The sequence below is a fragment of the Bombus vosnesenskii genome, unplaced genomic scaffold, assembly GCF_011952255.1.
Source record: "Bombus vosnesenskii isolate JDL3184/JDL3185 unplaced genomic scaffold, Bvos_JDL3184-5_v1.1 scf7180000013883, whole genome shotgun sequence".
Lineage (NCBI taxonomy): Eukaryota > Metazoa > Arthropoda > Insecta > Hymenoptera > Apidae > Bombus > Bombus vosnesenskii.
Window position 1 is genome coordinate 204,325 of NW_022883264.1, and position 16,019 is coordinate 220,343.

Here is a 16,019-nt window from a genome sequence, read left to right on the forward strand (position 1 = left end):
ACCGTGTAAAGTATAATCAACTATATTTTTATAATCAAAAGAACATCATCTACTTTACGTAGTATTATTACTGTATTGATAACGCGCGCGCTTCAGAGTATGCGCGCGGGCACACAAACATACGTAAAACATGTACATAAATTTCAAAACAAACGACGATCAACGTTTTGTTATAAATAAAACAAAATTTCGAAAACTTCGATATTGAAATTTAAAATTTCGATATTGAAATTTTTTTACGCAAAATTATACACACACATTTTTCACTCGCTCACTCATTCAGGTACACCTTGTATACAAAAGAGTCGCGCGCGCACACAACTAATAACTTATTAAAAATACGTTGTTTTTTGCTCTACAATCAGGCATCTCTCTAAAAATTGCTTCCTCGTATTAGACAAAAAATACTATCGTTACATCCTTAATACCTAAAAATATGCGTGTCAAATTATATTAATAATCGATCATTTTTTTTATATCTAATACGTGATATAGACTTCTTTGAATCATTATACACTATTTACAAGTAAATGTATCTAAAAGGAAAAAGAAAATCATCCAATATTAAAAATTTATCTATACATTAACTCTTTCTTTCTTTCCGGCACTTATCAAAATTAATAGTGGACTTCTTATCCATGCGTGCTATTTTAATAATTCGGTGCGATGCGACACATCGATAATATTAACTAATTAAGCTGGAAAGAGAGAAATCACTTATATAGCGTAATACTTTTTCTCATCTTCTTAAACCATTTAACAACGATTTTCTCTTGCTCTCGATTTCCTAACATTATTTCATATATAAGATTACTGTGATAAGGCCTCGGGCAATTTACTATAGTTGTTTCCTTTTTAAAAAGAGGGTATATGCGAAAAAAGAGCCAATCGAAAAAGTGTATCGTAGCTAAATCTACTTGGAACATTAGATTAATTCTCGAGGCTTTGGTTAGATATTTAGTTGACTAAGATATATTAAGAAACAAATAATAAAATTTGTTCAGAAATATGATAAATAATGTAAACTAACGGACTGCGTGAAATTATTTTATAAAAACTCCTCATATAAATATGATTAATTATACGCAGTATCGTTTTCTATATAATCTTTATACAGCCCTTATGTCAAACGTGACCTTGAATATATTTAGTCATTTCTTTCATTTTTTCTTTTTTGTTTAAACCAGAAAAGAGATAGAGAGAAAGAGAGGGAGAGACATGTGTTATGTATTTCTAATTATTACAACTTTTATGTAAGATAAAGATTTAAATATTAATGATACATTAAACATATTATTGTTTCAATATGTTTAATGCTTTGCAGTTTAAAAATCGTAATAATTAAAATAACAACACGTATTCGTTTTGTATTAGCAGCGTGAAAAAATTTGTCAGGAATCTGAAATATGTTGAATTACGATTCGACAAAATATTTTGTATAAAATAAAATGTAGCAATATCCGAATATTTTCATACGTCAACGAACATACAACATGCATGAGTTGCTTAATGCAAAATTTATGTCTTTGTTTTGTTGACTTGAATCTCAGAATTATTCTGTCGCTCCTCGGTTTTTTCACATTTCTCGTTTTTGGGTTCTTCTACTTTTTCTTTTTCAACAACTTTTTCTGAAACTTGTACTATCTCTGCTTCATTTTGCTCATTCTGTTCTGTAATTTTTTCTGTTATTGCTTCGTCCTTCTTTTCATTAGTGAGATCTCCATTAATTTGTGGAGGAGATTTTTCTTTTTTCGTATTTACATTGTCACTATCCTCATCAGATTGACTCTTTTCCAAATTTTGTCCTTTTGATAGATATAAATTTTGTTCTTTACATTTTATAGCTTCCTTTTCCAACCGTTCCTTATTTTGATCTTGATCGCCTGCATCCGATGGAGGCGTTTCTAACTTAGTTTTCGAATTAACGATCGATGTATTTTTATTCTGTCCAACACTTGAACTGGGAGAAAGCGAAGTTGATTTAGAATTTCGAACTGTCTCTGTCGGTATGTTAACAACCTCCGTGTTGGAAAAATTTCCAGTCTTAGACAAATTAAATGCACTAACATCTTCCTGTGATGTATTTTCTGGAAGAAGCAGGTTATTAGTCTCAAGAGATGTTGCAATCGCTTGTGTTTCGGGTTTGACCAAGTTGTAAGATGCAGGAGAAATTGCTGTTAGAGAGGTAGTTTTAGGTGACTTAGGTGAAGAATAGGTGCTTGGTGGTATTCTCTGAACTGTTGGGGGTTGTGAAACTGGAGAAAAGCCAGTAGTTTGTGGAATATAACTAGATCGTTGATACAATTTATTAATTGAAGGGGGTAAATTACTATGGAAGGCACTGGGAGATGGAATTCCTATTGGTGAACGTATCAAAGGATTTGGAAATCTAGTAGCATCTGGAAATGGTCGTGGAAAGTGAGGATAGATTAGCCCAGGATTCATATTTGGTGTTGGAGAAGGTATAAAAGGACTTGTTGAAAGCATATTTACTGGAGAATTTTTTGGAGATATTGGCGAACCAGTACTTCTACAGATATCTCTTGAGAATGGAGGATTTGGGTAATTCCTTGCACTAGGAGAATATGGAGGTGGTGAAACGATAGGTGAATTAACTGTTGATACAATTGGAGATAAAGTTTTAGGATCTATCTTCATCATACTCAAGTTCCCATTTTTAGAACTGCTAGATGTGTTTGTAGTTGTTGTTGATGCCATTGTCGACTGTTCTTTTTCTTTACATTCATTACCAATACCGTACATTGGCTTCACTCCAGATGCCGGATTACCCAAATATCTTGGCATGTTTCTCATTTTAAAAATTTTAGCCGGTTTAGACTGAATTGTCTTACTTCTTTCGAAAAGCGTGGTTTGATGTAATTGGTTTTGTGTCTCTTTACTTTGATTTTTAACTGCTACATAATTGTTTTTAGAAAGTGTAGGATTCCAGCATCTCGGAGGATCACGAAGAGTCTTGTAACCTACTGCTTGACTTTGCTTTTTAGAGACAGAAAGAACCTTCTGTAAAGAGTGTGACGTAGCCATTGGAGAAGTAGTTATTAACGAAGTAGCCCTAAGACTGTCCTTTACATTTGAATAAATATGTTTGCTCTCTGTTGTGATTGCACTACTATTAGGTGCATAAACGGGCACATTTGGAATATTTGTATGTTGCTGCTGTTTACTACTGGAATCAATAGCGATTGATGGCGAACCATTCTTTCTCCCGATTTTTAATAAATCTGGGATATCGGATTTACTTCTTACTTCCGTTTTGTTCTTTTCTTTAGAATTTTCCCCAATTTTAGCACAAATATCGTTAATTTTTGAACCAGAGGCTCCAATTTTTGCACAAATTTCATTTAAATTAGAACCCTTTGTAATTAATTCATTTTTACGAATTGTTGGTTTCATCAAAGAGATTGGAATAGCATCGGGACAAGGAGGCACTGAATATGTATTAGTTATTTCCAAATTCGCTTTCAAAACGGACTCTTTTGAAGTACTTGGACTTAGATAACTACTTTTCAAAGAAGAAGAAACGTTCAAGGAAGGTATAGTAAATGCTGTAGAACTTTCTGATACTGAAGATGTAGGTACTTCATTTTCAGAGATTGCAGTAGAGGATAATTTTTGCGCCGTTGATGTACTCAAACTTTTGAGAGAATTTTTCGACATAGTATTATTTACCAAATCCTGGACCATATAGGGAAATGTAGATGTAGATTGACTTATTGTTGACGTAGAAATTGGATTGATTCCATTACCAACAGACATAGGTAGTGATGTAGAAAGATTTGATGATGCGAGATTATCATTTGATAACGATTCGATTTGAGTGTACGACTTTTGGGAAAATGTATTTGCTTGTCCATTGGTTCTTTGACAAGATTCTGTTGAAATCTGCTCAGATACATATGGTTTTTTTTCTATAATACTTTCTCCTTGAGAAGAATATTCTTCCTTCTGATCAGTTGATTGCACATTTCTTACATTTATTTCCGTTTCTCTCGTTTCAGAATTAACTGAAGTACTTGGGTACGTTGATAAAACAGGTTCTGTGGCATCCAGTAATTCTGCTTTCTGTGATATGGCTTTTGTTGAACATGGAACTAATGATTTGGTTAATGTAACCCCGCCATTATTTGTCATTACTTGTGTTTTTGAAGGATCAAAAGAATTTTTCAGCTCTGTAGATTTTAAGTTTTCAGTAATCTTTACGTCTACCTTTTTAGATGACTGTGGTGTGATTTTCCTATCTTTCGTAACCTTTTTCGAAGAAGCATTGTTACTGCTAATTTGTCCAGTTTTTGGTTGGAATTGTAATTTCACACTTAGAGCATTGATTTTCGATCCTGTATTTATAAATTTTACATCATTTCTTGAATTTTGCTTAGAGTTTTCCAATTTATCCGCGATAATATTATTGTTATTTCTTGATGACTCCTTTTGATCTTTATTTTCAATGTTATTATTTCTAATTTCATGTTCACTCACATATTGTGCCATCCCTTGTGATTGAATACTTTTCTGTAAAATTGTTTTATCTTCAACATTGTTATTATCCGATCGATTTTTCGATTCCTCCTCATATTTAAGGTTTATCGTATTTTCTATTCCTTTCGTTTTTACAGTTTCTGTTTGATTGGAGCATTTTTGTTCACCAAATTCGTTTAATTTGGAAGAATTATCAGACCCGCTAACGTCTTGTTTGTCTGAAGACGGTTTGTTTCCTTCACTGACTTCAGGTATGTTATTTTTACTATCATTTTCTTCAACTATTGATGTATTTATTGTTTCAATGCTAGTAATGGATTCTTCAACTTTTGTATTTTTCTTAAATTGTTGGTCCGTTATATCTGTAATACTCATAATACCAGCTTCAGAAATCTTCAACTGTACTTCTTTCCATTCCCTCTTTAATGATTTTTCTTCTTTTGATTCAATGGAATCAATTCCAGCATGAAGTAAAGTTGTTTTATAATTGACATTATCTTCAGAAAGTTTTATTCGCTTTGGAGAAGATTCAAATATTCTGTAACTTAAATGCAATGGCACTTTCTGAAATAAATATGATAAAGTGTTTATAGAAAAAATTTCAATAGAATTAGAATTTCCAAATATTTTCAATAGACCGTTGATACTTACTCGTCTCCAATGATAAATATACATCACATCCATCAATGTATAACTACTACACAGTGGTTCCTCTTTATACATTACATCCACCCTGTGTGCATCAGTTAAGCCATACTTAGCTCGTATAAGCTTTTGTAAATGAAAAATGGTCACTGCAGCAGGACAACGAAGATACCGCCTCAATAAAGGTTTTACAGCTATACCTTTGATGTCCTTGGATGGACTAAAGTATTCTAATGATAAACTAAGTGATTCATCTGGAGAATATATATGCGATTCAATTGGTTCCCCTCTTGCCTCTGGAGATGTTGCTTGAGTACATGCTTCAGGATGGTTTAGATAAAAGTCTCTTCTACATCGCATCTCATCTATAATATGAATATTTAAATGTATCTTCATTACATTATTCTTTTGTTAATAATAAAACTTACTTTGATAGCATCCTGGTACCAGTTTATACACAATGTCCTGCAAAGTGTGGTCTGGGCGAATGTTGAGTAGTGGTTTACTTTTGTGCACCTGCACCTCACATATTGGACAATACTTATTGTTCTCCAGATACTTGACAATACAGCTCCTGCAAACTGTAGTGCGACGTTAATCGCCGCTTACATCAATATGTTGGAATCGTCGCTTAACCCTTTTGCAATGATGAAACTGTATTTATTCACCACAGACAAAAGGATTAAAAAAGCGACAGAAGAATACACATACACGAATGCAAACACTCTATGATAGTAGTGGCATCAATGAAATATCCACCGCATAATTTGCACGTCAGCTGATCGTTGAGTTTGGACAACCTTAAGCGATGCCCTCCACTCTGACCTGACATCCTGCAGTAAGAAAACTGTATTAATCATATATATTTAACCCTCATAGTTAACAAAAATATCACACAAATTGCAATAACACAAAACGTTAATAATATTGAATGATATGAAATATTAATAAACAAGAACTAAAACGATTTTTTTCGACTAGTTTTAAACAATTTGCGCTATTATACCCAAGTAGAATCGTTAAAATATTAAACTTACGTGGTAAATGACGCGAAAACTGTTCGTTTTATCTAGTAATCGCCATTTGATTAAAGAAGTCAGGAAAGTTGGGTCAGAACTCGAGGTGAAATTTCACGAATTCTCATAATGAGAACATTTATTAAAAAACTGACTCAAATCCGTTAAAAACAAATCTCTTCGAAAACACAGAGCGTTCTCTGATTCTACGATTTTTCGAAATTTGAGTCAATCTAGTTCATTGTAAAATAGGCCACGGTACCAGGAAAAACTCTGAGGACGACAGCAAAACAAAATGGTGGATAAACAATCATGCCAATGACATTTCCAAAAACATGAGTTTCCTTTCAGGTGTAGTCCTTAACCATATTTTACAAGAAAAAAGTAAAGAAAAGAAGGTAATCACTAAAATTAATAAATTACAGCAAACATTGTATTTACTAAGAAATATATGAGTACTACGGGCTATTGTAACAAATTAACGGTATCATTTATCGATATGACTATTTGAGTACTTCATACAATTCAGAGATGGCATTACTAACACATAAATTTAAATTTATATATTATTTCATTAGAAATTAATATTTAATTCGAATTATATTCGATCTACAAATCAATTTAAAACTATTTAAATTGCATAAAAACATTTTATTATATATTGTATTTTCATTAAAATGTAAATGTAAATATACTACAACCTGAACTTGTACAACATATATCGTGTAAATATCACATATGTACATATTTTACATTTATTTCAAATAAAGAATTTGTCCATTTTTTATGCATCTCTTAGGTATTAGGAATAACAGTTTACATATTATAGTGAAATCATAAAATATTATGTTTAGATACAATATGGTATGTAAGTAAAGTATTAAATAGAACAGTTTCAATTTTGTTTTATTTTACAGTAATTAAATGCTTATATATACGTACATACATATATATATATATATATATATATATATATATATATGTATAAAGTGTTATTATAAATACATATTAGATCATAATTTTTCATTTCATCTGCTTTTACTCTACAAATATTCATGTTTATAAAAATATATAGAGAATCGAATTTTAAACAATTCAGATAGTAAATTAGATTGGGATTCGTAATCTACTATTCTTGTAATTTATGATCAATATCCAGACATTTACACAACAGAGTAAATTCAGTTTTTATATCAAGAGAACACGTATAAAATATTAAATATCTTTTTTTAAATAATGAAATTTAATGATTTTATTTAATTATATATAAATGCTTGACTTGTTGAATCTAGTTCTTCCATATCCTTCAAAAAAGTTAAATAGTATTTGAAATGATTACTTTACAAGACATTAGTAAACAACTTTTGAAACCAGCAAAAGATCTTGCTGACTGGAAATTTCCATTATCTCAGGTATATTATACTATTAAAGTTATTATAATTCAATATAAATATAAAAATATTGTTTTATTCTAGATTTTAGAAGAATATTATGCTTTATTAGAAGAACCGTGTAATATCAATTTCGGGGAAGCAGCGCTTATTCTACAAAATTCAACTAACGTATACGTTAGAAGAATTGAACATCTAGTCAATGAAGCAGAAATTTTGAGACAAACATTTTTCGGCTATGAGTAATTATTTATCTTACATTCAAGGAAAGATGTATGTATTGTAGCTAATAATTTCTTCATCTTTTTTTGTTAGGGAAAAAGGAATAAAGAAGTCTATGAATAAAGAAAAAAAATTTTTTAAGAAGAGCCATGTTAATTTGGGAAATTTTGTAATGATTGACTTAGAAAAAGATATCGGGAAACATATTGATAAAAAAAATCAATTTCAAACACAGAAGAAAGTTAAATTGTTAAGTCGTCGGTTTACACAATTAGAAAATGATGCCATGCAATTATGCATTCCTATTCAAGTATATGATATTCTCGGAGAAATCATTGGAAAGAAATATGATTTTCGGTAAACAGCAATATCTTTGTTCTATTTTAATTTTTATGTGATAGCTTTAACTTTTTAATTTTAAGGTGCAATCAAGCCATAAATACAAGTGGAATGTTGGTGAATGAATTAACACCATATGATTTTGCTCATATATATAGATCTTATATTGAAGAGGGAAGAAATTCATTGTCGTTATATTCAGAACCAAAAACTCCGGGTACAGGAACCTCAGGATATCATTCAATTACTTCACCAAATGATAATGAGTCTATTACACTTGTTTATGATGAATTTGAAGATGAACAAAATTCTTCATTAAGGGAAAACGATTCATCAGTAAATGAATTACAAAGTATGGAGGAACAAAACACAATAAACAATAATCATGAAAGTTTATTTGTTAATAATAGCATTTTAAAACAAGCTAAAAAGGATGAATCAGAGAAAGAACATATCCAACAAAGTGCGGTGCAAAATGTTAGTATTCAAAATTGTTCAATTCAGCATTTCAAAAACATGAATCAAACTGAAGAAGAATGCCAAATTAGAGATTCAGTGCAAGTGAATCAAATAAAAAAGAATGATCAGAATAACGATGAAAATATAGTACAACTCAGTGCAGGTGATCAAATAAAATATGATAAGCAAATAAATCATTTCTCCAAAGAGAGTCAAATTTTTCAACTGAATGAATCAGATAATGTACGATGGAAAAATGGATTACCTAGCATGCGGAAAAGAGGGTATCTCTTCGAAAATTATTCTATTAATTTTACAATTGATGATATTAAATCAATGAAAACATTAATATTTTTATTAGGAATCAAACAACAAAAGTATCAATATGTTCTGTAGATGATATAAATGAATATGACTGGGAACCAATGCCTCTTATTCAAGGAATAAAGCATGTTTTTTCTAGCAATTCATCTATCCTGAAACTTCCAGACTACATTTCACTTTTGGAAACAAAATTTGGTTCTGTATGTAGAAATAATAAGTTTTAATATTTTGTACCTTGTACCAGTTAGAGCTTTTAATAATCTTTTAGATATTTGTATGTCTATACATTTATTTATTTATTTTCTATTGTTTGTTTATTAGAAAAAACGTAAATTTACATCAAAACTGTATAAACCAGAATGTTTAGCAAAACTCATTTTACGTGAAACTGAATTATTTGCAAAGAAAGACACTACTTTATGTACAAAACAGAAGTTTAAACATTTGCAGAAACGTAAGTTAATTTGAAGCAAATCGTGTTTTATATTATTACTGTTGTTGTTATTGTTGTTGTTGTTGTTGTAACTGCAAAATATAATTTTTTTGATAGAGGAAATAGAAGACTTCATGAAGAATTTTGACGAATGTTTAAATGGTATAGAAAAAGAAAATGATGATTCTCAATATGAAGCTGTGACAAACGTTGCTATAGATTTTCATGTATCCCAAAATCAAAATGATTCAACTGAGAATAGTATTGAGGATATAACAAGTAGAAGTTATCGAAATGATTCAATTGAAAACAGTATTGAGGATATAACGAGTAGAAGTTCTTCACCTACTGACATTCCATTAAGATCAACAATTTGTCAAAATACAGTGGATATGCTTGCAGAATCTCCTAACTCGTCTAACAATTGGCGTGAATCTTTAATTTCAGAAATTAATTTGTCTTATTCTCTGCCGAATTATCAAACATTAATTGAGGACAAAATGAAAAAGATTTTTGAACAGTCGAATGTTATTACAGAGTTAGATCAGACTGTAGCAAAGTGGCATGCCTCGTTGCAATCAAAATTAGCGGAGGCTGAAATGAGACCTGCATTTCGAATTCGTGATTATTCATCTCGTATAATAAAAGTGTTGCAAACATCAGAACAGAAAAAAATTAATTTCGATAGTGTCGTTCAAGACAAGCCCGCTCGTGAAGTAGCTAGATACTTCTTAGCTTCGTTACAATTGGTATATTTATTTTCATTATAACTTATTTACATCTCGAGTTAGTATAGATTGTGATAACCGCTTTGTCTTTGCAGGCAAATACGTATAATGTGGAAATAAAGGCGGGGAGTAGTGATAACGATATAGAAATAACGTTGCTTAATGACAGAAAAAATTATGTAAAGAATTAAAGCAGTAACATTGATACTACAGTAAAGACTCTCCAAGAGCTCAGGAGTTGGTTTCGCTAAGCGATTGGTAAACCATAGACATTATTCTCTAAGTTAGTACGTACTATGTCGGCAGTAGTTTGTCCGGCGGACGCAAAGAGAAACAGCGGGTGAAGAAGAAAGATCCACGGGCCAAATTAACGTAATTAAGCTTTTTAGTATTTTTAGTTTCGTTTTAATAAAAAAACTAATATAATGAAATGAAATCCTTATTAAGAAAAAGCTGAAAATAAAAAGATTTCGTCATTGTATTGATATTGTCTCACCGATACGAAGACGATACGAATCTTAAAAGGAAAGTCATTGGCGTATCATATTACTGAGGATAAAACATAAGCACGATTGAAGTGATGATCTTTATTATATTATGTTCTTGTACATACATGCATACATACAAGGATGAGAGTTTGTGTACAATTTTGTATTTATGCACTATACATACAAGTATGGATACGGAGGAAGTAAATTAAAATTATTTTTTTCTATATGGATACTAATATCATAAAATTCCTCAAAAATATACCACATTTTTAATAAAATAATACACGTTTATTGCTCATATCAGTTTAGGATTAAATCACTTTAAATTTACCGCCATACATAATATAAAACTGAAACTTATTTTTCTACTTGTACCCTTAATAAAAGATAATCGCGCATGCGTTATCGCCGAAATATCATTGCTTGCCGGCTGTGGTGGTAAGTATTCAGGTGCGTTAGTTTACGCTGAAGTCGTTTAAAGATGAGTTCTATTTTTTTTACATAATCATTTTTGTTACAATGACTAATTACAATTATTGATATAAAATACATTGTTTTTTCGTTACATATTTATGAAGTACTTAAAAAATTGTCTATGTTTAGCATTTTGCCAAAATGTTATTTATATATATATATCAATGTATATATATAAATCAATTAGACTGTTTGAAATGTCATTTTATTAGCTTGAAGCTCTTGAATGAATAAAAGTTGTATCTAAGAGAAATTGGATACTCTATTAAATTACTTGATAGTAACAATTCAGCCAATTCAAATCTGTTTGCTCTCCCCTTCTTTCTAATTTGTTTGATATATTAGGGATACAAGTCTCTTTAGGAGCGTGTGATTTTTATAAAGTTTTCTTTGGTAAGTTAAATGTAATACCTTTTTGGTTACAAAAGCGATAAATAAATAATTTTTAAGGATTTGACATACATGTAATCATGGAAAAGAAAGCTTCTATGAAATCTACTCGATGGATACTACAACCATGGAGCCTTTTGTTTCTTATTCTAATTCAATTCTTGGTACAATTTTTAACATCTATCTATCTTTATACTTATGTGGCCCATGTGGAAACAAATGTTCTTATTATGCGAAACCAAGACTTTTTAGAAACTGAAAAATTGGTAAGGAGGAAACGAAGTAGTGCTTTACCTGTGACAGAAGATAATAAAGTTTCAGATACATCCAGAGTATGTATTATCAATATATAGCATAAGGCACTTGGAATCAAAGGGGCACAAGTGATATTTTTCAAATTTTTTAATTAGAAGCAGAAATGGCTAATTAGATCATTAAATACAATATATATATATATATATATATATATATATATATATATATGATTTAAGTAATCCATCATTATATAAAAGTATCATTTAAAGGCTAGAAAAATTGACTTCTAAGCAAATAATATTGAAATAACATGCAAGTGTAAATACATTAGTTTCTGTATATTCAATAACTCATAAACTAAAACATAAAATTCATTAAAAATATGTGTATATACTCCTTGCTATGTCAAGCATTAAATATAACTTAATTTTCATAGAGACTTTACAGTGCAATCTTCTTTAACACATTTGAATTTCAAACTTGGTTACCTTGATATCGGAAAAAAGTCACTTGCATCTTTTTGGTTCTAGTTGCCTCATATAAAAATTGTACCTTATATTTATATTTTTTACATTTTAGATTTGGCAAGAGAAGGATACATTAAAAGAATCTAAGAAAGTAACTTCATCTCCCATAGCAAAAACAGGTTTGGCATCTTCTCCAATTACTCCTATGGGACATGATTGGGTATGGTTAAATGCAGATACTCGTGTGCAGGTTAAATATTTAACTTTTCTTAATAATCAAAGCTAATAGAAATGTGTTAAATTTTATTCATAGATATTGCACATTTTAGCTCGATGCGATTGAAAATTTTTGTCGATCGTCAATGAAATATTGTCCTCCGGGATTACCAGGAGCACCAGGAAGTCCAGGAGCTCCCGGGGAACCAGGTCTTCCCGGATTACGAGGAATGACTGGTCCGAAAGGACCACCTGGTTTGACTGGCCCTCCTGGTCCTCGTGGACCAAAAGGTGATATAGGACCAGCTGGTTTTGATGGAAGGGATGGAATACCGGGAGAACCTGGACTTGATGGAATTCCTGGACGTAGTGGTACAGATGGATTATCTGGTATGAATGGTAAACCAGGACTAAATGGGTCTCCTGGTCGGCCTGGACGTAATGGAACAGATGGTATGCACCTTTTGATTTAGAAACCTTTTGTATTCATTAATTTAATTTCTAAAGATACAATATCTTTAGGAAGGCCAGGTCAAATGGGACCTCAAGGACCAATTGGACCACGTGGTAACTTAACATTATTTCAAATTCGCTCATTCTAATTGCACGTGGATGAAAAAGAGATACGTTGATGATGTGAACAACTTTAGGAGAAATGGGTCCTCCTGGTAGACCAGGCTCACCAGGACAAGATGGCAGACCAGGGATAACAGCCTGGAAGGTGAACATGAATGATTATAATATAAACGACTTATTGATTCCTCCTTCTATTCTAGGCAAGTACCTTCTTTATCTTTAAATAACTATACTTTGAAAATTTGCGTGCTCAAACGATGTAGTTTTTGTAAAATCTTTCAGATGATCGAATGTTACCTTCAACAGTAAATTCGACGGGCTTAATTTCCGTTTATGAAGGAACTAATTTACGATTAAAATGTGCGGCAAGTGGCAAACCTGAACCTACTGTTCAATGGTTTAGAAGCGATGGTGGTGTCATTCCTATAGGATCTTGGCACGGTAATATAAAATTATAATCGTGTCAGTAACGTGATTATGAACTTTCACAAAAGTATATAATTATATAAGTATACAATTTTATTGAACAGTGACTTCTGTAATTGGACATACATTTAATATCAGTATAGTTAACAGAGAACATATGGGAGAATATATTTGTGTAGCTGATAATGGAATTCCACCTCGAGCATTGAAAAGAATCAAACTTCAAGTTAAATGTAAATATTTTGATATACACGTCTATATATACATATATATTTTATTTATTTCTTTTATTAAGAAAGTATTTCTTTTTGCAGTTCCACCTTTCATTCGAATTCGTAATCAAATGATTCGCGCACGCAGTCAAAGTACTGTAGTTTTAGAATGTGAAGTTGAAGCATTTCCAGAACCAATTGTTTATTGGGAACGTGAAGATCGTAGACTCAAAATGTCTGAGAAATATAGACTTGAAGTTTATGACAGAAGAGATATGTATAAGGTAAAATATAATAGCATCCTATCCAATGTGTTCATATACTTCTGTGTAATGTGTGAAATGTGTATATTTCCATATACTTCTACCTTAATGTAATATTTTAGCTTAAAATGCGTCTGAAGATTGCAAAGATAACATCAGCAGATTATGGTACATATCATTGTGTTGTGAAAAATGATATTGACACCACTAAAGGATCATTTACAGTCGATGGTAACGTATATTTTTAACTTTAATATTTTTTAGATAATTACATGAATATTGACATTGAAATATTTTGTAGATGATGCGAAGAGCATGGAAAAGTCAAAGCTAGGGAAACAACAACACGTTACATATGGAAAGCCTGCGCCACAGCATGTTGATTTAGATGAACTTTGTGCACCACATGAAACTTGCGCTGCTTGCCCTGTTTTAAGATGTACTTTTACAGATGTTGCTGAATATTTAAATATTCAGCCACTCAAAAATGTCAACTTTACTGGACTTCCATTGAGATTGGCAGGTGAAGTACATTTATTATTTCTTCTCAAAATAAATGTATAAGTATAGGTTGTACATAATTAAATAAATTAACGAGATATTAATTTTATTTAATTCTGTAGATGGTGTAATAGAAGCAGTAGGAAAACCAGTTTTAAAGGGTACTATGGATGATCATTACGGAAGCTGGATGCATGACACTAAATCTGATGGTTATCCAGAGAAACTCTGGGTTACCCGAAAGAATGAAACTTCTTTCATATTTGAATATGAGTCAAAAGATCATTTTAAACATGGGAGTTCATATCCCATTAAACTGCCATATCCATTTCAGGTATATCATACTATTTTTAAAATTATGTATTATTATCTCATGTTAAATTTATTTTTAGGGAAATGGGCATGTAGTGTATAACAAATCTTTCTTTTATAACCCCATAAACCGATCATCAATTTTTCGATTTAATCTTCATTCTATTTCTGATCAAGTATGTGGTAAGGAGTTTTCGCGGTGTGAATTACATCTTCCAGGTTTATTAGTGAACACGAGGAATTATTTGTATACACCGAATCATAATTTTAATTATGTTGACTTCAATGTTGATGAGAACGGTAATTATATCGTAATTCGCTTGAAAGAAGTATTTCTCCTTAAATAAAAATAGTGAATAAGACGTACATTATTTTAACAACAGGATTATGGATAATATACGGTTTACCATCGAATAATACAATAGTAATAAAGATGGATGCGACTAATATGAATATTCAACATGCATGGAACATTAGTATAGATAATCATAAATTTGGAGAAATGTTTATTGCTGGAGGAGTGCTTTACGCTGTTCATAGCGTTACGGAAGAAACGATGAAAATAAGGTAAAATTTAGAAAAAAAAAAGGGAAAGAATAAAGAAGTGTTATAAGCTTAAAAAAGAAAAGTATATTTTATAATATATTTTATTTTATAATTACATATCGATATGTTACTTATAGGTTGGCCTTTGATCTTTATAAAAATGTTACAATACCTGTTCATTTATCATTCACGAATCCTTATCACAAAACTACGGCAGTCAGCTACAACCATAAAACAAAAGTAAATATTTTGAAGTTTAAGAAATAAAACAAATTAAATAAGGATTTTAAAGCTTATTGTGATGTCTTCTTTATTTCTAGGAACTTTATACTTGGAATAAAGGAAATCAATTGGCCTATCCGATTAAATATCAGGGCTCTACAAATGTTACAGCAAAAGAAGAATTCAGGGTTAAGGAAACTGGAGTTTGAGGCTGCCATCAATGTGAAATTGAGAAATTGGTGAAACATATATATTTTATCCTTCAACTTTTTATTAATGTATTAACAAAAGAAGACAATAAGAGAAATAAAGCTTTTCTCTCCATTTAATCTTGTGCTTGAAAACCCATTTTTGTTAACTCAAGAATATTAGATTTGCATGATTCAGTTTACTTCGCTATAATAATTGAAAGTTACCGAGTATAAACCATGTTCAGTAAATATTATACTCTAACATTACAGCTGGCTAATAAAAAGATCGAATGGTACACTAATATCTCGAGTTGACTATCTTCTTCAGTTTTAAAAATTTGTATCTGCAATAATAAAATTTTTGTTTTAAATTTTAATTATAAATTTATAAAGATTGTTATAAAAGTAATCTAAGAGAATTGC

At 30.8% G+C, this 16,019-nt stretch overlaps 2 protein-coding genes across 2 annotated transcripts; one reads left to right on the plus strand and one right to left on the minus strand.

Moving 5' to 3' along the window:
* Positions 1–6: 6 nt before the first annotated feature.
* On the minus strand, positions 7–6,545 carry LOC117239169 (mucin-3A-like). Its single transcript, XM_033504551.1, has 5 exons — positions 6,180–6,545; positions 5,854–5,975; positions 5,571–5,723; positions 5,149–5,507; positions 7–5,061 (listed from the first exon to the last, which is right to left on the minus strand). Exons 2-5 carry the CDS (start codon positions 5,972–5,974, stop codon positions 1,519–1,521), a joined length of 4,176 nt encoding a protein of 1,391 aa, XP_033360442.1. The 5' UTR covers position 5,975; positions 6,180–6,545; the 3' UTR covers positions 7–1,518.
* Positions 6,546–7,254: 709 nt separating this feature from the next.
* On the plus strand, positions 7,255–15,734 carry LOC117239058. The gene is made up of 24 exons (XM_033504330.1): positions 7,255–7,570; positions 7,634–7,791; positions 7,865–8,128; positions 8,194–8,853; positions 8,931–9,093; positions 9,215–9,347; positions 9,444–10,075; positions 10,150–10,233; positions 10,827–10,983; positions 11,470–11,741; positions 12,244–12,381; positions 12,461–12,800; positions 12,870–12,914; positions 12,998–13,123; positions 13,206–13,364; positions 13,454–13,582; positions 13,664–13,845; positions 13,947–14,055; positions 14,126–14,347; positions 14,448–14,659; positions 14,718–14,937; positions 15,021–15,204; positions 15,321–15,423; positions 15,504–15,734. Exons 1-24 carry the CDS (start codon positions 7,490–7,492, stop codon positions 15,612–15,614), a joined length of 4,884 nt encoding a protein of 1,627 aa, XP_033360221.1. The 5' UTR covers positions 7,255–7,489; the 3' UTR covers positions 15,615–15,734.
* The last annotated feature ends 285 nt before the right edge of the window (positions 15,735–16,019 follow it).